At 40.7% G+C, this 26,346-nt stretch overlaps 1 protein-coding gene across 1 annotated transcript in view; it reads right to left on the minus strand.

Moving 5' to 3' along the window:
* The window catches only part of nphp4 (nephronophthisis 4), a 170,258-nt gene that overhangs the window by 16,947 nt on the left and 126,965 nt on the right, over nucleotides 1–26,346 (minus strand). The window contains exons 17-22 of the mRNA XM_080295371.1: nucleotides 25,980–26,163; nucleotides 15,816–15,950; nucleotides 13,430–13,629; nucleotides 11,810–12,015; nucleotides 936–1,125; nucleotides 190–273 (exon numbers count right to left, since the gene is read on the minus strand). Of these exons, the coding sequence (XP_080151497.1) occupies nucleotides 190–273; nucleotides 936–1,125; nucleotides 11,810–12,015; nucleotides 13,430–13,629; nucleotides 15,816–15,950; nucleotides 25,980–26,163 (999 nt within the window). The remainder of the gene's footprint in view (nucleotides 1–189; nucleotides 274–935; nucleotides 1,126–11,809; nucleotides 12,016–13,429; nucleotides 13,630–15,815; nucleotides 15,951–25,979; nucleotides 26,164–26,346) is intronic.

Below are 26,346 nucleotides of genomic sequence, written 5' to 3' on the forward strand. Positions count from 1 at the left end.
AAGTGTAGATCTCAGTTCTAAAGCTTGCGTTACGGCAGAGAAACATTTACATTAAAGTGCAAAGTGAAGAGCAGATGCACTCTGCACTTTAAATTCAGCCTGAAGAAAAACAAATCAGGGACTGAGAAGCAAAAGACTTCAGATATATAATATAAAAATGGTTTAAAGCATAAGTAACACATTCTGTACCTTGATAGTTTTGGCAGCAATAATATTGGACAGATTCTTCTTGGCCACCTGGGAACCTCTGGCTGTAGCCTTCAGGCTTGGTCCCTGTGAGGATTTGATAAGAAGCCCACATTTGTTATCAAAAATGAACATCTACCCCAAAAAAAACATAGCAAAAGAGCACAAAGAAAAATTGCATTTGCACATCCAGTAAGAAAACTGTATACAATCACGATAAGCAGAATATAACCAAAGGGTTTAAAAACTACCTTCATCTAGAAGAAGATAAGAGCGCAGCCAATCTAAATGACATTTATTTTGAACTGTACTTCTGGCATCAAATTAACTACAAAGACTGGGTTGGCTTTATGTGTGTAAAACGTGCCCTTGAAATAGGTCGGCTTTGGTTACAGAAACCTTGAGGTGTACTGACATTTATACGACTGTTACATAAACTTTCATCATGCTCCACCTCTTACTCCCATTTTTTTTAAATGACATGAGATCAGTATATGAAAGAAGATTTTTTTATAGGTTCACACAAGTTACTTTGATCATTCATTTGTAGTGATAAAAATGTGGTGACTGCTTCTTACTGTAAGACAAATCTAAACATTTAAAGGACTCAAGAAAAAAATATATCTAATTTTGTCTAACATCCTGCAGCCAGAAATAGTTACCAATCCAAGAATGTGGTTTTTCCTTACAGAACAAGTTCACACTTTATAAAACATGCTGTGAGAGTGCACCTTTATTCTGCACCATACCTGAAGGGCCATGGTGTGGTCGCAGAGGAAGCTTTGGTATTTCAGGGGCACGTGGAGGCTCTCTTTGGGCCGGAGGTAAACCCTAGGACCTGGAGCACCCTGCTCCGAGTGGAACATGTTTTCCTCCAGCGGGGTAGGAGTTCTGGTTAGCGCTTTGAAGTAACGCCACTCCTCAGTGTTTGTGATGACACTGGATGAAAAGATTAAAGGCCACAATTGAGATGAAAGGAGGCTCTTACATATTTTTAAAGAGATCCATCAGGGGATCAGAGCTGGACTTGTTACGTGGACAAGATCCCTCATTGCAGAATACTACAGCGTTTATTACAAGCTATGACGAGATTGTGCCGAGAGGAATATAGAAGAATAAACCCTATGCTGAAGATTCAACTAAAATCAGGTGCAAAAAATTAATGTAGAGAAGAAGAAGCATTAAGTTGTCATTTGATTGTATATTTAGAGTCAACCGCCATCACTTTTTAAACTATTGTAATTATTGTATTTTTTAATTATTGAAGTAAATGTCTCATCTAGATAAAGCCATCTTTTTCAAGAGTGGCCAGACCAAGCGATTGGAGAGCATTGTAACAACCACCCACAAATCCCACAGCACACAAGTGAAGCAATATCCAGTTCATAGAGATAGGAAGATCGAGGTCACAACAGTGACAGACCAAGAATACAAATTTTTCAATCCTTAAAAAAACTGACTTCAAGCCCCCAATAATACTCCACTCTGACAATTTTATGTCCTTCTGTAGATTATTCTAGGTGACAGGGGAAATATATTTATAGTGGAACTAATATGCTCATTTCCAGCTCCATAATTTTAGTCTTGGATTGAACAAGAATAGCTTTGCATGATTCATAGTTTCCCCCAGAAAAGCTAAATTTATCTAAAACCAGGCCCTGGGGCAGTCCTTCATTTTAACGACAATTTAGCTTTACCATTAAGATCACACTCCCTTTAAGCCAGATTTGTTCTGATTGGCTGCCCCTTGCAAACAGAAGGTCCAAACAGCACGCGGTTGGTTCAAGAGCTGTGTGCCTGAGATGACCATATTAGGCATATCTGCTCTCAGTGACGTATTACAGAGATAGAAATAATAATAAAAAAAAAATTCCTTAAACAGAGTGCTTAGATAAGTACGAAAACTTTGGGGAACAGAGCGTGCATGCATATATGCTAGCATAATGATCTGAGACTCGTTTCAAGGCAAAAGTAAAAAAGAGAGAGAAGAACCAAAGATCCTTTACATACTGACCGCACCGTTAAGACACCTATTTGCATATAAATCCCACAGAGCACTAAACGTTCACCCCCCTTCACTTTGGGGTGGCTGTAGCTCAGTTGGCAGAGAAGGTCAGCCACTAATCAGAAGGTCGGTGGTTCGATCCCAGGCTGCACCCTGGCTGCATGCCAAATATCCTTGGGCAAGATACTAACCCCGTGTTTGCCTACTGGTGGTGGTCAGAGGGCCCGGTGGCGCCTGTGTCCGGCAGCCTCGCCTCTGTCAGTGCGCCCCAGGGCAGCTGTGGCTACAATGTAGCTTGCTATCGCCAGTGTGTGAATGTGTGTGTGAATGGGTGAATGACTGAATGTAGTGTAAAGCGCTTTGGGGTCCTATGGACTAGAAAAGCGCTATACAAATGCAGGCCATTACCATTTACTTTCTGAGCTAAACAGAAAAAATAATACTGACCTCTCACACTTACAACCTGAATCTCGCAATGTAAATTTCACTGCAGTGCAAGTGACCAAAATTTCACGGCCAAGAGTTACACCGCTTGCACACAATTCGTTGCTTTTAATTATCAACAGTAGACAGGGGGGAAGGTGTACAGGGCTCAGTGAAAGTCTCCCTTCTACTCCTCAACAAATGGATTTCCAGGGAGAAAAGTCAGGCGCAGATAACACATTCCAACCAAGGGAGGTCTGCCTCTATGCTTTCCTCTTCCCTTGAATGCAAAAATTTCACACACAAATGCATAAAGAGGAGTGCTGGTTTAAACTTCAAAGGTTTCAAGCCACAGGCATGGAGAGGGAAATGTCTCTCAATAGGAGAGTGAGTTTATGAATTTTTCAGGGCCCCACCTCGCTAACATTAAGGAGAGATGCAACAGGCTATTCTATGAAAATTATTTGGCTATTCCCACCTGTGCACTTGAAATAAAGGATTTTGCCTCCGGCTCATCCCGGCAGTGTTTGTCCACCTGAGCCTCAAACAAAGACCACAGGCTGATAACGCCTTTAAAAAAAATTGAAAAATGGAATGAGGTAATGAGGAAAAACAGGTTGAGAGTAAAAAGGGAGAAGGAATAAAACGAAGTCGATAATTAAAAGGACAGCAGGAGAGAAGGGTCGAGAAAGCAGAGAGGAACATGGATAATGACAGCGTGAAAAGTAATGAGATAGAAAGCAGTTGGATGAAGCAGAATTCTTTCTGTCTCTGTTAGCCACCAGTCTTGGCTCACGCTGGGCTCTGTGAGGCCAAGTGTGAAAAGTAGCCATGAAAATGGATGGCAACAGGTAGCAAACCTTTCCTCCATGTCAAGAGGAGCCTCTGGGCTTGAAACCACTGCAAACATCAAAGCCACAGCTAGCCTAGCCTGCCACTAAGTACTCTCCTTTCAAAGTCTGACGCTCAAATTTCAGTGAAAGGTTAAACTTGTTTTTTTCTTGTTTGCTCCTGCAGAACAAAGAGCTGACCCGGGGACCGGTTTACATTTTCAAGAAAGCTCCTTGTCAATTATTTGGCCACAATATAAACAAGGAAGTAGGTGCAGAGTAACTCCAGTGCAATGGACAAACTGCAATTCATAGAGTGCGGGAAAACACGGTCATTCAGGCCAGTGTTGTTGTTTTTGTACACCTTCCGTCCCTTTAAAGACACTAAAGAGGACTACTGTGAGTAATACTTAACCTCATAGTTAAGGAAAACTGTATTGGCTGTTATATACATTAAACAGTATATGGGTAAAAGATGAGGGCACCAATTCTTTGTAATTTGTCATCAAACTATATTTCATCCATGAAGCTTTCCTGTAGCATTTAAAGTTTGTGATTACTTCCAGCATCTGGTTCACCTTATATTAATGTGTCTTGTTTTTTATGTCCTAATTCCTGTGTATAGAAAGTGTATACAGTGTATACATTTGTGTTAGCCTATGACAGGCTGTTATTTGTACTGAAGACAAATCATACTAACACAATGAATGCAGCAATACTAACTATATAGATTACTTTCTAAGAACCGTCATCCTAAAAGAGCAGCTTGTGGGAAAGGTGTTTTTTTTTGTGTGTGAACAAAGAGTTTAAGATCTGTCAAAGAAAACAAATTTATCAATCAGATTTCCGTTTCCAAATAACATTAAGGACAGAACTTGCAACAAAACTATGTGACAGTCCAGTATTTCCTGCAACATGTTAAAGAACACAAAAGACTGAAATGAACCCAGTTAATATTGATTTTATATAAATTTCCCTCTTGTGTCTGTGGAAACAGCATTCACATGTACATTACAATAATCCATATCACAGCGCTGCTTATCTATGATTAAATACCAGTTTTATAAAATGAAAATGTGTCATTAGCAGTGCCTTGCATAGTGCACTATGCATTTGTTTCATAAAAAGGGGCTGCAGGAAAAGCGCATCCAATGCCGGCGCTTGCTCGTTAATTTACACATTTCAGGGCTCTTGGTAGAGGTGACAGACGGTTTGGTGTAAAGTGTCACACCGTCTCATCAAGAAATGAAAAAACTAACAGAGTGCTAAGCCAGCAAGAGGACAGATGCAGGGATTGATGACTCTCAATTAGACCTGCTAGGCCCGGTGGCCGGGCTAATGCCATAATGAGTCATCCAGAGCGCACTGCAGCATTTGTTGATCAATGTGATATATCCTAATCCAAGCTCAGGCATGAGCAGAATCACTAACAAAAGACTCAAAGAGAGGGGATTAACTATGATGCTAACTGAAGGAAACAAACACCAGAATGGGTGATTCAGGAAACATCAGCCATAATGGCTGCTATGGGCAGATTAAAGAGGGTATTTAGCATCTCTCGAACATAATGTGTGCCTCTGTGTCAAGTGATTGTGCTGTGGAAGGAATAAAAATATTCTTTTTTCATGGCCAGACATGAAATTACGCAACATTGTTTGTTACACCCAGAAATATGGTGGTGTTCTGTGGTCTAGACATACACTAAAGTCAAAGCCAGTCCCCTTAATTAGAGATTGACTGAGATAGGATTTTTAAGACCAAATGAAGGTGTCATTCTAAACAGCATCATGGCAATGTAAAAATGCCACTGATGCAACAATTAGTAGTAAAATTCCTGTCCTTTTAACTTTAAACTTTCTTGATATTCCTCAGTCAGCTGTAACCATAACTGCAGGGCAAAGTGGAAGCATTCGAGACTAAAAACAGGACTCCTGTAATAGTAAAGTGCTGATTGTTGTTAAGATCTTATCTTATGTTAATGATTTCACAGCTATATTTAGAAATGATCTCAACATCTACCAAACATTTACCATAGAAACCAGTGGTGTGAATGATGTCACTGTTATCTTACTGTAACAAAGCAGATGATCGTCATGATTCTCTCATCCCCCATCCTCCAAGAATTACAAGTTACAGGTTATCCACTGCAGTATATACACTGAACAAAAATATAAACGCAACACTTTTGTTTTTGCTCCCATTCCCCATGGGATGGACGTAGAGACCTAAAATTCATTCCAGATACACAATATAACCATCCCTCCCAAACAGTGGTCACAAATCAGTCCAAATGTGTGGTAGTGGGCACATCTGCTATATTGAGATAATCCATCCCACCTCACAGGTGTGCCACATCAGGATGCTGATCTGATCTAAAATGTATTAAAGATAATTAATTTCATTATTAAGATGCTTATGTGTTTAATTTGCTGGGCACTTGTTGCCACCCCTCCTTTCTGCTTTTTGCAATTTCAACCCTATTGTGTGAATCTCACGCAGGTGCTCTGTTTTACATAACTTAACATTGACCAGGTCTCCACATTACTACATTTGCTAATTATACATAATGATGATCTCTGCCAGTGTCTGTGTTCTGCCGGAGAAAAAAGAACCCATTTTTCTGACCACATTTCAGTTGTTTTATCAAAAAAGTTAAAAATCTGAAGTTTTCAGTGTAGTGCATTACATTATGTTTTAACATTTCACAGTTTTTCATGTACGTAAGCACCTTTCAACCTCTCCTTTCCAAAACTCTGACAGTATTTGAATCTGTTGACTTCATGTCTAATTACACACCCTAATCACCCAAATCTCAACAGGTTCTCCTGAGTTACATTCAGCACAGCACAAGTCTGACCTACAGTACGTGCAGTCACTTCAACAGATCTACAGTATTATGATGCACTGACATAGTTATATACACTGAACAAAAATATAAACGCAACACTTTTGTTTTTGCTCCCATTCCCCATGGGATGGACGTAGAGACCTAAAATTCATTCCAGATACACAATATAACCATCCCTCCCAAACAGTGGTCACAAATCAGTCCAAATGTGTGGTAGTGGGCACATCTGCTTTAATGAGATAATCCATCCCACCTCACAGGTGTGCCACATCAGGATGCTGATCTGACATCATGAGTAGTGCACAGGTGTACCTCAGACTGCCCACAACAAAAGGCCACCCTGGAATGTGCAGTTTTTTGCACTGTTGGGGGTCTGGGGACCCAGAACCGGTCAGTATCTGGTGTGACCACCATTTGCTTCATGCAGTGCAACACATCGTCACATGGAGTCTATCAGATTGTCAATTGTGGCCTGTGGAATGTTGGTCCACTCCACTTCAATGGCTGTGCGAGGTTGTTGGATATTCGTGGGAACTGGTACACGCTGTCGTATACGCCGGTCAAGCACATCCCGAACATGCTCAATGGGTGACATGTCCGGTGAGTATGCTGGCCATGCAAGAACTGGGACATTCTCAGCTGCCATCTGCCCTGAACAATGTGAACCATGATTCATCCGTGAAGCGCACACCTCTCCAACGTGCCAGACGCCATCGAATGTGAGCATTTGCCCACACAAGTCTGTTACGGCGACGAGCTGGAGTCAGGTCAAGACCCCGATGAGGACGACGGGCATGCAGTTGAGCGTCCCTGAGACGGTTTCTGACAGTCTGTGCAGAAATTGTTTGGTTGTGCAAACCAATTGTTCCAGCAGCTGTCTGGGTGGCTGGTCTCAGACGATCTTGGAGGTGAACCTGCTGGATGTGGAGGTCCTGGGCTGGTGTGGTTACACGAGGTCTGCGGTTGTGAGGCCGGTTGGATGTGCTGCCATATTCTCTGAAACGCCTGTGGAGACGGCTTATGGTTGAGAAATGAACATTCAATGCACGGGCGACAGATCTGGTTGACATTCCTGCTGTCAGCATGCCAATTGCACGCTCCCTCATTGCTTGTGGCATCTGTGGCATTTTGCTGTGAGTCAAAACTGCACATTCCAGGGTGGCCTTTTGTTGTGGGAAGTCTGAGGTACACCTGTGCACTACTCATGATGTCAGATCAGCATCCTGATGTGGCACACCTGTGAGGTGGGATGGATTATCTCAATATAGCAGATGTGCCCACTACCACACATTTGGACTGATTTGTGACCACTGTTTGGGAGGGATGGTTATATTGTGTATCTGGAATGAATTTTAGGTCTCTACGTCCATCCCATGGGGAATGGGAGCAAAAACAAAAGTGTTGCGTTTATATTTTTGTTCAGTGTATATAACTATGTCAGTGCATCATAATACTGTAGTTCTGTTGAAGTGACTGCACGTACTGTAGGTCAGACTTGTGCTGTGCTGAATGTAACTCAGGAGAACCTGTTGAGATTTGGGTGATTAGGGTGTGTAATTAGACATGAAGTCAACACATTCAAATACTGTCAGAGTTTTGGAAAGGAGAGGTTGAAAGGTGCTTACGTACATGAAAAACTGTGAAATGTTAAAACATAATGTAATGCACTACACTGAAAACTTCAGATTTTTAACTTTTTTGATAAAACAACTGAAATGTGGTCAGAAAAATGGGTTCTTTTTTCTCCGGCAGAACACAGACACTGGCAGAGATCATGATTATGTATAATTAGCAAATGTAGTAATGTGGAGACCTGGTCGATGTTAAGTTATGTAAAACAGAGCACCTGCGTGAGATTCACACAATAGGGTTGAAATTGCAAAAAGCAGAAAGGAGGGGTGGCAACAAGTGCCCAGCAAATTAAACACATAAGCATCTTAATAATGAAATTAATTATCTTTAATACATTTTAGGACAGTGCAGCAAACACTGTTAATATAATTATAATAACTTCCTCAGACTAAAGTGCCTGCAGTACCTCTGAAAGTAAAGAGTCAAGCCAAAAAGTCTTTATAATCATGCAATGCTCATCTTATTATCATTGCAATAATCACATCCCATGTCTTGTGCAAAAGACTGCCCATTATTTAATCTTGCTTATAATGAATAATCCAGCTAACCTTACTGATATATTACTGTGGCCAACAATGCAGCAACTGCTCCAAACTTCACCCCAAACCGGAAGCAACTGGATCAGGCTAACATGATAATGCATGTACAGAGAATGCCCACTGATGTAAAAAACCCAATTTCAAGTCCTAAAAATGTAATAGATGAAAACCCGCACACCAGCACACACCTACACGTACATGCATCATTTCAAGTCAGTGAGCAATATGTGACTCAGACCTGCAAAAAATACACAGTCACACAATCAAACCTCTTCATGAATTTATCACATAATCTTCCCATTGTTGACGTATCACCCTTTTAGAAGCATATTTACACATATAACTGTGTATATACCTAATTAACAACAGCTTTTGGATGATGAGATTCTTAATCATTCTTAAAACATTTCGAGTTGCATCACAATTTGGTTGCTTTAAATTTCTTCACAGGAAACAATTTTCAGATTTAGGTTCACGTATTGTTTAGGAGGTTTTTCTCCCCCAACTACATAAGAAATAAATGTCTTAAAATGCTTCATAAGCAACACGAGCTTTTATGAAACATATAAAGAGGGTAAGCATGCAATCATGTTTTGGTCCGTACATTAACAGATGATCTTGATAAAGATAGTCAAATCAGAAACATGGCAGCCAGCAGCTGTCATAGTTTTTCTTTTCTGCCTTTATTTCTTTCATGTAGTCATTCATTCAGTCTGGTTTTCATCTTCTTACAAAACCATCTTCTCCCTCTTCAGACTCGCCACTCTCACCTGCCCTGCTTTCCTGCCTGCATCACCTGATCTTCCCTGGCCTCTGATCACCAGGAGCCACTTCACTAATCAACCCTGCAGGATATATACCCTAAGCTCGCAACTGCTACTCTGCCAGATTGCTTCTGTGCTCTTTGCCGTTGCTTTCCAGAAAACTTTTTTGCATCTCATGCCTTACCTGCTTTTAGGACCTTGTTATTTTTGAAGTAAAGCTTGCTTTTTCCCCCCACTTTTACATCCTGCTCTGGTTTCATTGTAACTAAACTATCTTTGGCAGTATCTACTGCAAAAAAATCATAACACTTGTGAAATTTGCTCTCACCTCAAAATGATCAAGTGGTATTTTGGCACATTACAAGCACTGTAAGGTATCCGAAACCATGCAAGATTTGATTAATGTTTGCAAAATCTAAAGTCCTCATTTTGTCTGATGTGTTAGAAGCAAGAAAAATGGACGAGCATAAGAATTTGAGTTTGAAGAGCAAAGGCTGGCCTGTGTGGTCCGATCCAGCAGACGAGCTATATGCTCAAATTGCCAAAAAAGTTAATGTTGGCTGTCAGAAAGATGCCAGAATTTACAGTGAATCACGGTTTATTCCCACCCACCTCACCACTCTAAACTGTGTTCTAAATAACCCTAATCACTCAGGCCACTAACACAGAGACTCTACACTCAGACATGTCCTGTTGCATTGCTTCCAAGCACTTTGTTCTCCAATGTGTGCCTTTCTCTTGTTTTGTATATATTCTTCTTAGCTGTACATATTTCTTTTGTTTGCTACTTATTCCTGCTGTCTTACTATTTATATTTTACTTTTGCACGGAGCATGGGGCACCTATTTCGTTGTTGAAGTACACGACAATAAAGGTCTGTTCCATTCTATTCTATGTTGCGTATTGGGTTGCATAGCTGCAGACCAGTCCGGGTGCCCATGCTGATGCCAGTCCAACAGCACAAGCACCAACAATGGGCACATGACCATCAAAACTGGACCACAGAGCAATGAAAGAAGGTGGTCTGGTCTGACGAATCATGTTTTCTTTTGCATCATGTGGATGGCCAAGTTTGTGCAGTATGGGAATAAGGCAAGCCATCGGACGCAGTGTGATACTTTGGGCAGTGTTCTGCTGGCAAACCTTGGGTCTTGCCGTCCATGTGGATGTTACTTTGACACACACCACCTACCTAAGCATTACCAGAGAGCATGGACACCCTTTCATGGAAACAGTATTCTCTTATGTCCGTGGCATCTTTCAGCAGGATAATGTTCCCTGCCACAAAGTAAAAGAATGGTTTGAGAAGCAAAATGAGATTGAGGTGTTGACTTAGTCTCCAAATTCACAGGATCTCAATCCAGTCGAGCATCTGTGGGACGTGCTGGATAAAACAAGTCTGATCCATGGAGTTCCCACCTCTCAACTAAAAGGATCTATTGCTAACATCTTGGTGCCAGATACCACAGGACACCTTCAGGTGCCAGTGGAGATGCATCGACAGATGAAGGCTGTTTTGGCACAGTAGAAGGACCAATGCAATATTGAGCAGGTGGTCATAATTTTATGCCGGATAGGTATAATTTGTAGACACAGATTAAAGCCTGTGTTTGAGGAAAAAAAGTTTCAATTCAAAAAAAGCAAAAAGCATATTTTTTATCAAACTGTCCCGGTTTTGTGCATGCTTGTTCATGGTGCATTATGCATGGTTTTACTGCAACACTTAAATAACTCAAGTCATCATTAATGCCATGAGTGTCAGCTGTAATTTTCATACCATGGCAAGTAAAAATGTGTGCTGAAAAAAAGACATTAAAAATAATAATTTGAACCACACTGATAGTTGAAAAATATTACCAAGACAAAGACAATCACAAGTCTATGAAAAGAGTGTAGGGATGGCATTTGCAATTAATTACGCCCTAATGATGATAATATGAAGGAATAAGGATTCAGCACACCACTTGTTACCTTTTATACACAACAGACTTGAAGCCATCAATTAAGATTTTTAAAAAGGGTGTAGAAGGCCATCTTCTTTCTTCCTCTTTGTTAATGATGGCTCATATCTCAAATTTTTCTGCCCTCACCACGTGGTAATAACGGCAGTATCTGATACTAATGCTGATGACGTAAATGTTTAAGGGATAGGTGGATAGCCTAAATGTGTGTACCCTTTTGGATGGGATGTGTTTCACAGTGAGGAGTGTCAAGTGTGAACACAAAGCATCATTTCCTAAAGCAGCATGAAAATAGGTTCCAAAAACATCATCTCCAGAGCTTTACTGTCACCTACGGAAACACATTCAGAAAGTGTGAACACAGTTTCACGGTGGAGCAAGGCTAGTTATAGTTTGATAATCGAAAACACATACAGTATAGAAAACACATGTTCACAGTTGGTGTGCTAGAACAGGGGCAAACCTATAAACTTGTAAAATCCATTTAATTTTAAAGATTGAAACACGAGCTTTTTGGTCTATGAGAGTGGGAAATATAATTATGGCAGCACATAAAGGGTTAAAAATAGGACATTAGTCTGACACCACCTCACAGACAGCTCACAGTTTACAGGATCTCACCTTAGCTCAGGGTCATCGCTGTGAATGGTGACCGTCTGTGGCACATTAAATGGATTCTTAAGGACAAACTCCATGTACTCTGCAGAGCCCAGGCTAGCATAAAGCAGGTGCTGGGTGGTGATGGCCTGGCTCAGCATGTTGGCGATGCTCTCTGCTTTGCTCTTGGCTTCACTGGGATTGGCCAGCTGGGCTTTTTTAGACTGAGCCTGTTACCAAAGAAAAATAGCAAAAGGCTAAAAAACAATTCAGCACTCGGCTGCAAACTACCATAATTATTACCAACGCAGTTGACAGAGAGGGACTTCATTTTTGATCTACCTTGCGTGCTGAAGTTTGCATACACATCATTTTTGTTAAAAAGAAATATCCTAACCAACATAAGGTGTACTCACTCACTTTACCTAAACTTTTGCACGGTTTAAAGTCTCCCAACTCTTTACACTGACTTTTGCATTTTCCCAGATCACAGCAGTCATTTTGAGTCCAATGTTACCATAACTGATGACATTTAAAAAATGATCCCAAGGTTGCAGTAAAACAGAGTTTTTAAACATGACATTTCTGATAAGAAGGAAAAGAACGCTCGACTGAATAGCCTATGATTACATGTCATAGATGTGTACAAGCTTTAAAGAATGCTTTCAGAGCAGGCAAACATTCCTTTGGAGCCAATGACCTTTTCAAAATCAGTTTATATTTTCTTAAGCGAAATGAGATAGATCCAGACTTTTATCAGTGCTATAACACTGAGAACTGATCATTGTAATTGATGTTTATTCTCAAACATTAAACTGGTAAAAAAAAATAAAAAATTCCAAAGCTGATGGAAAAGATGTTTTTTTCATCCCTGACAAATATGCCATTATAAATTTAATGTAAAAACTTTTACAAAGCTCATAATGCCCATTAGTAAATTGGTCCAAAAAAATAAATTAAAGACCTGAACTTCAGCTTGCCAAAACACAATATTGAAATTTTCCACGGGTTTAGTCCTCTAAAATGATCCCCAGCATCAACCTGGTCAAATGACGGTTGAGCCCAGAAAGAAAGTTAAATCCAAATTGAATTTGAAGAAAGAACTCAAAAAATATGGTTCCAGTGACGCGAACAGGATTGAGTTATATTCCAAATTGTAATAGCTGTTACAAAGCTGTGAAACAAGCAGATCACAAGGTCTTACCACAAGAAGAAAAAGCCTGCACCCATGGGTGAAAAAAATGCAAGTTGTCACAAACAGTTAGTTAAAGTCAAGTTCTTCTAACAAAGACATCATGATGTTAAATGTCTTCATTATGGACCTAGGATGTTAAAGCTGCATTAAAGATGACTTAACAGTTCCAACCATCCCTTAAGACTATGCTCATGACAAGTGTCATATCAGTCTTGTGTATGTGTTACAACCTATCCTGACAGCGTGCCCTTTAACCTCCTGTGCTTTTGTGACTGTGAGGAGAACTCTGAGACATGTTTCGGAGCAAGAAAGCAGGCTGTTGTTGTGCCTCTGTTGTCTTTCTCAGATATCAGTGAAGAAGACTCAGAGGGACAGATTATTGCAGCTCAGCTTTAGATAGGAGCTATTTTTGGCTCACTGTGGACTTAAAGTGCAATGTTTGACCTCACCGCAACCTTTGCCGTTTTAGCATCTTCGCTGGCCTCCCGCTCGCGCACTGCAGCCATGCACTTCAGCTTTCGGTCACTGTCATCAGGTTTGTTTAGGCTGTTCTCCTTGGGCACGACACCGTCAGCTCTGATCCCGCGTCGGAACAATGGCACCCGATCCTCATTTATCGGCAGTCTGTCTGCTTGTGCAGTGTTCCTCGCTGTGAAGTAGAAACAAGCTGCAATCATGAATATATTTACTGAACAGAGTGGAGTCTAATCTCTTAGCCATTTTGACCATATGTTCTAAAACCCCTCCAAATGTCCACAAGAGAGAAGCGCTGACAAATTAAAGTATTGTTGGAACACAAGAAAGAACAGCTTGTTTACAGAAAACAGTCCAGTCAAACAACTGGCACCGCTACAACTGGGCCAAAGCCCTGCTGCTGGGAAAACAAACTCACTCTCTCCTCCTAAATTATCTTTCACCTCCACGGTCATGTGTACTCTTCAAGGACTAAAACACCTAATTAAAATATCAAATTCATCTACCAGTCACCAAATAATCCATCCTCATTTGGACTGGATCATGCAAATTACCCGACTGTTTACACGAGAATTTGCCTAATCCTGCACTTTGAATAACACTCAGACATTAACAAACTTTAAGTGAGAGCTGCTTAAACCATATTTTTGTTATCTAGAACAGCTTTACTCTTCCAACATTCGGTTTGGAGCCAAGTGATGGAGCTCGCATCGCAGCAATGGGAAGATAAACCCAGACTGACTGAAATTGGCCACAAATCTTAAACAGAAATGGGCTGTTTTCAGTGCGGAGAAAAAAAGCAAGTAGTACATCAGGAAGTGAGGGTGAGAAATGGGGAGACCGAGGGGGGAAAAAGAGAGAATGACAGAAAGAAGACATGAGGTTTATGTAAAGTAGTTTATTTAAGCTCTTCAAGAATATTACCTATGGTAATTGGAATGCATCAGACATTAGACTTGGATTAATTCCTTAAGCATTCATCAGATGGTTTTCAGGATCCTCTGAAAACTATTCTTCTGCTTTATTTTGTACTCCTTGTAATGCTTCGGGTTTTGCATTGCATTTGTTGTTAGATATACATCACCTCACTGGTCATAGTGCCTCTGAAATTACTTGTATTTGCTGTGTCACTTTGATAAATAACAGCCTGATGGGATATCTGACTCCCTTTCTGTTTTCTACTCCCACTATCACTGTTCTTCTCTGAACCAGTGTCGTTATCAAAGAGGCACTGGCCTGACAGTCACCTAACCTGATAGTGTCCAGCTATACTGGTTCCTTCACAGCCACGGGCAGGCAGAAGTGGGACAGGGATGGTGAGATACACACACACACACACACACACACACACACACACACACACACACACACACACACACACACACACACACACACACACAGCACAGTGCAGCTGCTCTGTTCACAGGTGCTTACTGTTAACTGGCTGACTGGACTCCAGTGAAAGCAATTATTGCGCTGAAAGTGTTTAAATGGCACAAGAAGGTGGAGAAGAGGAAAGAGTTCAATTTAGGAGAGACAAGAGGAGTCGGAGAGGTTGCGGTAGTTAGAGAGGTGCGATAAAGGTAAGACTGTGAGCAAGCAGTGAACAGACTGTGTTTGCACAGTAACAAGAGCTGTGAATACATGATTGCAACAGTTTGTGGAATACATGTTAGGCGAACCTGTTCATGAATTAATTATGAAACATATTTTATATACACAAAATGTTTGCTGCTACCTCCAAACGCATTAGAGTGTCTTTGTGTATCAGTATGTGGTGTGCACGAAGCAAATGTTTTAAGAAGTGTGATGAAATTCTTTATACTATTCTAAGCAACTGGCTGATTTGCAGCTTGCTTTTAATCTGTTTTTTATCCGTGTGTGTGTGCGCGCGTGTGTGTGTGCCAGTCATTCACATTTGAGGACAAATTTAGGAATCACATACCAGTTGACTCGTGATGGTTTGTGTAATTGAGGAAAAAATTGGTTTCCCCAGTGTGTTTCTGCCTTTACTTGGAGTGTGCATACACACACACACACACACACACACACACACACACACACACACAAAACACAAACAGGACTGTGGCTAGCCACCAGAGACGCTTCTGTAAGCTCAATTAGTTTGAAAATTGAGTGGTTCTGTGGTGCAGCCAAGAGAGAATGTGAAATAGATCTGGTTGAGCTGATCAAGGCACAAACATGGTCACTGCCAAAATAAAAGACACTAATTACTCTGTGGCATAAAATACTCAGTAACCTACATGTGCTTAGACATGCACAGAACTCTAAACAGAGAAAAACAGGAAGAAAAAAACAAACAAAAGCAAAATGCAGTGTGTTGTGGAATAAAATGCTTGCCATTGAGCTGGAGGATGTTCCTGCTGGACAGACTTCCTCCACTGAAACCGCTGGTGACTTCACAAGGCGTGATGATATGCAAGAGAGACTGCATCACGTCTGCTGGCCTCTTTCTGCCAGAGTCTGCAGGGCACCCTTTAGGACAAACAGCAGCTTTTAGTTCTATATACTGACATACGAAACACCTGTGAAAGAACTTTGATTCAGTAACTCTAACTAGCAACCCAGTTATTAACTAAAAAAGGAGGGCTGTACAGTCATTGTGAGACCAGCTCCATCTGTGCTGACCTTCACCTTCACTATTATCTCTTACATTTTTAACACTTGCTTTATCTACTGTCATGGCATTCAAATGGCATTGTGTACATACACTGTTTTTCAATTTATTATGCAACAGTGAAACAACTATACATAACAACTGTTTCAATGAAAGTTTTACGTTTAAAAAAAACATATTTCAACTGATATCTCAGTTCTTATGTAACATAGGAACCCAGAAATACCTTTTTGAACACCTGAAACATAGAGTATATAGTGCAATGTCTTGCAAGAGGCATGAAAGTATAACATCAATATTTTGCAAAAGCTGACAAGAAATTATCAACCTTTAAAAATCTCCAGATGAATTTGGCAACACTGGTGAGATTAAGGCTTATTGAATAAAGCTCAAATAAATCAGAATTATAGGAATTAAAGGAGTACAGAACAAGTCACTATTTAGCAGCAAACGGTTGTATGAGACTGCTGTAGTGTCTCTGGATTGCTGAGAACCTCTCAAGGCAGGATCCTCCACAGTCTGGCAGCTGTGCAGAAAGCTGCAGTTATGTCATCCTTAGCCAAAGCTCATAAAGGGAGATTTTTGCTCAAAAGTCATCTGGCTCTGAAATACAGAAAGATTGCATGATACTTTCCAAGAGATGGAGCTCTGAATATTTTGAGATACGCTACTCTGTCCAGTCAAATGATGTAGATGTTTTTGGAGTGGCCGAGTCGATCCCAGATCCCAGTCACAGACAATGATGTTAAAATGCCCAAGTTTATAAAGAAAAAACTGTTTGTGTTAACTCTTAATTACCTCTTCAAAACTACTGTAAGGGTGGTGTTTAATTAAGGTATTAAAGCTAAAGTTGTGCCTTATTGGTGGTATGGTCTGTTTGAATGACAGGTGGATGCTGACACAGGCCATTAGCTGCCTGCTAGCTGTCACCTCCACTAATTTGACACATTGAACTGAACCCCCTGATAACATATGTGGTGTTACTTAGCACTAATCAGCAGGTATCTGTGTCTGTGCAACACACCCATACTGTCCATCTTTTACAAACTCTCTATGATTCAACCTGGTGATTTACTACTGTGTATAAAACGAAATGTCATTAGTGCTGCAGCATCAGGGTATACTCATTAACTCCCTCTATGAAGTATTTTGTCAGACAGCGTGTTACATTTCATGTCTGTCACTTTTCATTTAGCATTTATTTGAGCTAGTTGTGGCATTCTTTTTTTTTTTTTAATAATTGCATCATTATTTCTATATTGTGCTTAATTTTTTAGTATTACATAAAATGTCACAGCAGCAGTAGGAAACGTTTCCACCATTATGTTTATTGCTGCAAGCAAGCATAGTTCATCTCTGTCCTGCTGAAAAGCAAGCTTTGGCTGGTTGGGGTATGCATACAACAGGCTGTGTATAGAAGAGATTAGCATTGTGTTTACACTCACATTCTTCTCCTTTGCGCAACAAATTCAACGTAAAATGCATCTCCACTCTTTAAAAGTTGTTGTGTTTGTCCCATATCGCCAAGAGCTGGGATATAGTAAATAAAATAACGGTCCTCCTTGTGAATAACCTTCGTTCATGGCACAAAAAACTGTGCCAATAAAGAAACTTACTCAAGATATCTCACAATACTACAAAACCTACAATAGCAGTGACTTGCAGATAAGGCTACTGCAATTTTTCTCCAACATTTAAGATGTACTGCACACTTTATTTATGAAGTCAATATTTTATCAGTCAAGTTTTTTTTAATGCTACAATAACAATTTTGGAGATTTTTCTTTCTTTGTTTTCAGTTAATCACATGTTATGTGCTTAGAACTGTATCAGGAGCACAACAAAGGCATGAAAGCACAGTCATCTCTTATTGTTTCACTGGAGGCTAAAAAGAAAGGTCTGAGGACATATCCTCTATGTTTACGATAAAACAACGACAAACAGATTTAAGTTCTCTTTAAAGTCACGTGCAAAACAACGCATTTTTCACTGTCGGTGCTGCCAAAGTGAAAACATTCCAGTGACAGTTGAGGGAAGATCAATACATGCAGACAAGCCTACAGTGGTAATTAGTGGCCTGAAATTGCCAGAAAGGTCTGGACACAAAAAGCTGGCAACACGATGCTGATGGATGGGTTTGTTGGCCTCTGTCTGGTTTGGCTGAGTGCTGGGTGTCAGTGATGAAGTAAGACACTTGAACACAGAGCAGTTAAATATCACCTGGAACTATCTGCCAGTATTTCTGGAATGGGGACTGGCCACAGATTTACACAACCTTATTCTAAAGAATTCTTAGATAAAGAAAAAAAAGATCTCTCACTGTATTAGTCTTGTCATCACATCCGCTCTATGTTCAGGATAGTTTGAATAGCTCAGTTGACAGTTTGGAAAAAACAGTCCCGGGAGTATTCAACCTGCTGTAATTGTGTCCTCTTTTTGTTTCCAGGATGGCAAAAACATAACTTTTCCCTCTTTTTAACAGGCAAGTGGATAAATAAGTGCTTCATGGTGCACTTGTAGCAGGACACTGAATGATGGTCAATATTACAGTTTCTCCAAACATTAATTCATCTAGTGCAGAGCCCCTGCAGTATAGCAGCCACGGGAAAGGCTTGTTTACACCTTTGAATGGTGCTTCACATACAAAATGCCCGCTAAGGGAAGTGACGGGTAATTGCACAGAGTCCCAACCAAAACCTACGACCCACCTTCCTAAGAGCATTTTTAAATACCACAGGTCAAATAGTCTTTTACAGGTACAGGCCTCCACTTGGAAACAGTTAGCTACAATTTACAACACTTGACTGAAGAAGCAAGTCAAATTAAAAGTTTGCAACTGCTTAAATTACAGTGCACTTTGACACGTGCGCTCCCATCACTCCCCTCAGTTTCCAGGCTTTGAGCTGCTTAATTGTATCATAAGAAGTATAGTGTAGTGTTTTCTGAGAGGCTGCGGGATACATAATCCAGGATGCTTTCATATGAAATATGGTGAGTGCAGCAATTAAGTGGCTTTACTGCCCAGAACTGACACCTCTGTTAGCTTATAAGAGTTTTACAAGGGTGTGCCAGAAGTACCCTCCAACTCTTTTAGAGGCCAACTTCTTCATCAGCAATCTGATAATAGGCGGCAGCTAAATGAGTAATGGGGAGCTGGTATTGCCATGCAAACAGACACAGACAGCGTAGCTCTGCAGATTAATGGGTGAGGTGTCTGCCGTCCCAATGCGTTCTTCTCATCATCCATCACCTTTCCCTGGCCACACGACTTAGCCAAATGTATTTGTTTTCAGCAGTGTTTCCCAAATATTACAGTAAAGACGTCATCATCATCACCATCACATCATCATCTACGATCAGTTACGCAGCTGTGTAGAGCTCCTTCCCAAAACCTTCATTATGGACCCTTTGTTTATGTCAAGAATGGCTTTGCTGATCGACAGAATTACACAATAAACCATCAAGAAAGTGATAAGATGAACACCGAGTGCTACATGTCTATAATAAAACAAATGGACTGATGATGAACCCAATTATGATCCTCTGATTTAATCATTCAGTTATTTTAATTAATTGGCTATCGCTACAACCATCATTAAGCCCAACAGATAATACCTACTTAAGTGCGTCTTCTGGTTGACGTGGGTGTCGTATTATCTTTTTTTCCTACCTGCTGAATCACAGTGGCAGATTGTTAAGACAGAGCTCGCGGTCCTCAGTACTTAATTACAACGTGATACTCCAGGTTTGTGCTGCAGACAGAAAGTCAGCACAGCGTCTGCTGCTTCACGTTGTCTGTATGGAGGAGAGTAATTGTGAACAAAGTGCCAGGGGGCTGAACTCTATCAAATTTATTGACTGCCTCTCGCTGTTGCATGACAATAACCCTTCTCTGGAGTAACCCACCTGCCCGCCCTCATTGCTCTGCTGGCAGTTCTAGAGGTTAAGGCCACAACAAACCACTGATTTACTGGGCCCCAGAACAAATGGGAGCAAGCACCAAGGGGGTTTCAAAGTAGCCTGCAATATTCGATTTCTTCTGCCTCCCCGTTCCAGGCCACTGACCTTTCAGAATAAGCAGATATTCTCTAACCTCAAGGCTAAAAGCAAGGCATATGAAGTCAGCCGACTACAAGAGCCTTTAATGAGCAGATATACTGTTTGTGCGCCCCCGAGGGAAGTCACCTATAGCTAAACTAATTGTTAGGTAAATTTCCCGGATATTTTGTTTCACTTGTGCCAGCTTCGGGCAGAAATCTCTCGACTTGTTCCTGCTGTAGCAAACGGTCTCTCCAGGGCTTATCAGGCGGGTGCAGATGAGGAGCACTGTGGTCTGGAGAAGGTTCTAATCTGTCTTCTCTACTGTGCTGAAGCAGATACATGCTGTCGGTTTGTGTATGATGTGTTGGGAGAGATGTGTGTATATGAGGACTACTTAAAGGGACGCCAACAGAACGTACGAGTTGGAGAGAAAGGATCTAGCCACGACACAGTCAGCAAAACTAGTTTTCATCAAAAGGCTTTCCTTTCTGTCACATATGGGCTGTTTTAGTGTTGGCAAATATTACTGTCATTTCAGAGTGGATTAAAAAAGCACCTCCTATTTCGACTTTTTCTTTGGCAATGTAAGCAGTTTTACCTTTTTATGAGTCAAATAAGGTAGAATTGGAGAAGCTGTTAAATAAACACACACATTTGGGATCGGGCACCGAAACAAATCTGTGTGAAATCTGAACTAATGACAACTTTTAAAAAGCAAAACAACAGATCAGCTTTAAGTAAAAACCTCTAAATCACCTTTTAAGTGAAAGGGGTCACCGGGTGATGAAGCTGGTGCTGGTTGTTTGACTCTCACTCTGTACTCTCATTAACCCTGGTTCCAGCAGTGCAGGCAACAGTTTCCAGGTATTGAGGTCTCACAGGCCCTTTGCAGGCTGCTTGCCTAATACCAAACAACATCGAAAACACCAACTGGAGTCTGAGCATAGGAAGAGCCCCTGCAACAGAATTTGGTGAAGACCAACACTAATGTAGGGAGAGATTAAAGGAGAGACAATCAGGGGGTCAGATACTCTGTTTGTCTGAATAAAACTGTCGAGAATAAATAGTTAAACTATTAATTTCATGGTAATCGTCTTATTTTGACGGTGAAAGAGATAATCTAACCTGATGTAACCCTGTGCTGGCACTAAGTAAACCTCTAATGCTTTTAACTAAAATCAGTTAAAAATAATAATAATAATAATAATACTGTCCTATCATCAAATCTTGCATTTACTTGAACAGTAAATGCAGCATCCTGGCACTTACTATGAATAAAACAACTGTAAAAAACAATGTACACGATATATATGATACACATACAATGACACATGCATATGAATATCATGTGTTATTTTTATATATATCATATTGTTTCAATAGCACCAGGGTTTACTAAAATTGCAGAGATAATATTGTTATCCTTAGGTCCTACTGCAGTGACAAAATCATCTGGGGAAATCTGCAGCGCATGTAAGGAAAGGATTTTCGGGGCAGCCGTGAATGTTCACAGTCCCACAGAAGGAGCCACTGTTTGAGTTCAGTATACACCCCTGTTGTGGTTTCTTAAGGCGTCCTCAGGCTTTAAAGCTTAAAATCTATGAAAAACAATGTCTTGTTCACTTCTTACATTGTTTATTTATTACTTCATTCAGCCTTTATCTGTACCCATCTGACTTCAATCTATTCGCTTTTCCTTCCCTTCTTGTTTTAGAGAGACAATAAATACATTACAAAGCCATCAGTCAGTGCACAGTATCCATCTATGGAAAAGCTGCTTTACATGCTGCTCTATGCTTTACATCATAATGACACAATGGACTAGAAAGCTTATTCAATTTTTGTCTCTTCTCTGTCTTTGGGTTGAAGTTGGTCACTGATCGTAATGCTTTGATTAGCACCTCCCTTTAATGCATCTTTCCCTCTGTTTCCATCTCAGCCCCCCTCCCCTCCCCACCCCACAGAGTTTATTGTGGGTTTACCAGAAAAAAATCAATAAAGCATCAGAGTTTTCCTCCTGACACACCAGTCAATCCATTTCATGGGACGCGCAGGCGGTCGTCATGGTTTAAAGACTCCTCATCTGCTCCTATAGTGCTCTATGTGGGAGCACTGTCATTCTTCCTAATATACTGCAGCAAAAAGCAAACCCTTGATCTCACAACTCGCTATTATTCAACTAAGCCACATACTTTTGTCCTTTACGACGCTATTAATAAAAGCTACTTTATAGAATGATTGAATAGGCCTGACAGCATATATCATTACCATTTAATTAATTACTTGTCAATCCCACCTTGTGATAATTAAAAAAGGATATCATTTGGTGTTTCACTCTTTTTCATTTGGAAATGACAGTATGCCACTCATTTTTTTCAATAAAGCCTAATTCTGATGAATTCCCAAAGGAGAGAAGAAAAGACATGATTAATAGCATGCATGACTGAGACACATAAAATTACAAAAGGGGCCGAGCAGTAGGTAGTCAGGTCTGTGTTGCTTGTGAATTATAAAAGGCTTGGGGGATGATAATATAATGACACATGTATATCATATATTATTTATAATATAAATCCACAGTGACATCAGGGTTCACTGAGAATGCAGAAATAATTTAACACAACACTAATTTTATCAGTATTACCAGAGTCGTATGATTCCCACCCTTGTGTTCATTTGACAAAGTGTCTAAAGTCTATCTTTAGACAATTTGCAGCCTGCTGCAAAAACATACATTTTATTCCAATTACTTTAGTTCAACATATGAGAAAGACAGACATAAAATAGTATTTTTGCACCAACAAGGTGATTCCTTAAGAGGTATTAGTTGGAAAGTTGCGTATGTCTCAGCATTTTCAGTTGATCCATTTACTGTTGGCTGAAACCTCATTTGAAACAGTGACAGTGGAAGGGTGGCTGTCAAGAAGCCATTCTTAAGCAAGGGCAAAAGACAGAAAAGGCTGAGGCATGCCAAATTATGCCAGAGCTGGACTCCAAATCAGTGGTAACAGATCTTACGAAGTGATGAATTTAAATTGGAAAATTCTGGTTCATATTCTGTGCAATATGTACAAAGGTGGTCATGAGAGAAGTGCAACAGTGAGAGTCTTGTTTTCAAAATTATGAACACATAAACAGGGTCATGTGGAAAGCATTTGATTGGCTACAGCTTCATGTTTTAGCATGCCAATAATCCCAAAACACATTCCTAGTGCAGTAAAAGCATACCTGGATAGAAAAACACACATTGGAAAGCTATCAGCCATGGATTGGTCTCCCCAGAGCCCGGACCGTATTGGATAGGTTAAGGCCTTTTCTGTCCTTTTCTGTAAATTTAGTTGGATTAAGACGACCACTTCCTGTATATGTATCAAAATAAATTCCAAGCAGCAACAGGGGCCGCATTATGCCAAGCAATAGGTGTCTGGCTTTTAATTTGAAACATTTGTGAAGGAAATGCTGAGTGTCACTGATTATACCTTAAGAGCAGTACCATTTTATAAATGGAAACTTCACTATGAAGTAAATCAACTGGAATTATTGAATGAACACAACTGAATGAGCATTTCTGCAAGAGAAGCGTCACAGTGCAGAGTATTAGACGACTATTGGTGTGAACTAGACACTTCCTCTTATTGTTTTTGATAAATGCAGTTTTCATCAGGACCAAATAAAAGATGATAAAACAGAGGCTACAAAATATGGCATAGAAAGTGACCAACGTTTAAGAATTTACCAGATCAGACTACCTCAGGCTGCTGAACATCATTCTATAATAACGCTTCACTGAAAAATTTCTGCTGCTGCTGCCACGCACGCCTCCATCATTGACATTTTCAAGCAACTTTCCTTCACCTCTCAAGCTGAAATCCAGGCGCTGTATCTGCACAGTATCACCACAAGTACACAGCCTGTCTCTCAGCTTGGCCGGTGGTCCTTTGTTGAGCCTGTGCAGTGGGGATTTAAAGCCAGGGGAGAAGGAAAATGCTCAATCCATATAGGAGCCTTGTAATCCTTCCACTGAACTTAAAAATCAGAGAAATTGTGGTTCCAGGGTTCTCATATTATATCAGTGATATACTCTACCTGTCCTCCTCTCATTTTTGCCATCCTGGCTCATCACACAACCTGCCCACGCTCCGTTACACCTGTCTGTCTATATGTCTGTGAGTACAAGAGTGCCTACCTTTCAGGCATGTATGAATGGCTTGATATGCATCTGTGCTTGTGTGTGTGTGTGTGCATGCGCATGCATGCGCGTGTGTGTCCTTTCCATCAAATGCTGGCTTCACATCCTTCACCACCCACCAAATAAGAGTGCTGATTCATTATGGCTTGATGACAGATGCTGAGAGGGAAAGAGAGACGCGGTGGATATTGGAGAGGTGAGAGCGGTAAAACAAACAGCCAAATAGAAGGTGGAAGCGAGCGTGTGATAGAAGGGTAAGAGGTAAATGGATGAATAAGAGAAAACAGGAAGACAGTGATAAAGAGTGAAGAGAGGAGGGAGAATGTGAGAAAGGCAGCGACAGATGGAAGCTGAAACAAAGAAAAGTGCTTGCAAGTACTCCCTCCCCAAATTGATTCTGACTGTCGGCCAGGGCGCCTGATGGATATCTGAGCCTTGATTGGAATTTACATGCCAGACACAACCCTCCTCCTCGCATCCCCAGCACACCTAATAACCCGCTGCGCTCTCAACCTGCTTTGAGTGATAAGCCCAATGAGAAAGTGCTGGCATATTTAGCCCTAACAATGGCACACCGAAGAGTTTTGGAGGCCTGGAAAAGGATGCATTGTTTATGAGAGGGAGTATCGTTTCAACAGTTGATTAATGGCAGGGAAGCTATCGTCAGCTGCCATCGCGCCGCAGGGGCACGCCGGGCCCAAATTGGATGAGCGCAAAGGAAGAAGCAAGGTTTTCAATTGCTAGACGAAGCGGAACTATCACATCAAGATATTTTTGCTTTGGCACAGCGTTCGCTTTGCAAGCCTGCACACCTCTGTTTGCCGGTGTTGGAAATGGGAACTCTGAACAGCAACAGCAGTCCTGGTGATCCACTGCCATTTCTCAACTCTACACATCAGCAAGAGTAAATAGACAACATTACTTCATAAGGCTCCAATGGAATATGACCTGAATATAAAACACTCATAAATATTTCAGATGTAGAGGGATTACCGAAAGTGGATTTTCCCATAAAAGCTCAAACAAGTGTAACTCTGTGTTTTCCAGGTTTTGCTTACATTTACGTTCACATTATCAGAGCGCAACCGCCGAACCATTTGCACTTTATCACACACACTCACTCCTCCGTGTCCCAGTGGAAGCCGAAGAGTGTCTGCTACCGGCAATAAAACTTGCGACCAACTAAGTGGCAGGTCCAATGAATTCTTTCCAGTGCTTTAAGCGTAGAGCTTCTTCCGTGTGTCCCCAGTAGAACATGAAGATAAACGACAGTATCCAAAATCTCTTGCATACAGTATATCCATTAAAAGTCATGACAGCGGGGAATTATGGTCATCGCAGCCATGGAATACAGATCAGTGATTATGCACAAGAGCCTAAGGTTTTTGCAGAGTCATGAGATGGTTCTTCAATTAAAGGCACTGAAAGAAGACCTTGAATAGTGATCGTGCTGTCAGACCTAAGGATATTATTTTGTTCATCTCTCTCAGTTGGCCTTGTTACAGTTGAAAAACGTTGCCACAGCTACAGCTGAGCAACAATTTATTTAAAATACTCAAGAGAATTGTTGCTTTTTTCACAACGTTGGTATTGTTATGCCAAAGCAGGAAAGTTACAATTGAGCAATAGAGTTGCAACTGAGTCTTTCTGTACTTGCCAATGTTGCCTGTGCGTATGTGGAGCCGGCCTCTGACAATGGTGTGAACCGTCATGGGGCTGGAGGCAGAGTGTCGACCCAGGTCTGGGTTTGTCAGTAAGGTATCCTCTCCTACGTAGTCAGTGGTCAGTACCTCCACCTCGTGAAGCGCCTGTACTGCCGATTTACACTGACGCAACATGTACTAGGGATTTAAAAAAAAAAAAAAACTCAACATGAGAAACATTGGTAACACCTTACAATTACTACACTATTAAATATTAGTAAGGTACTCATTCATCATTTAGAAAACATTACTCCTAACTGCTCTAAATGGTTATTTCTGGATTAATAAATTGATAAAACATGTTTAATGACAATATTTTCA

The sequence above is a fragment of the Astatotilapia calliptera genome, chromosome 20 (assembly GCF_964374335.1).
Source record: "Astatotilapia calliptera chromosome 20, fAstCal68.1, whole genome shotgun sequence".
Classification (NCBI taxonomy): domain Eukaryota; kingdom Metazoa; phylum Chordata; class Actinopteri; order Cichliformes; family Cichlidae; genus Astatotilapia; species Astatotilapia calliptera.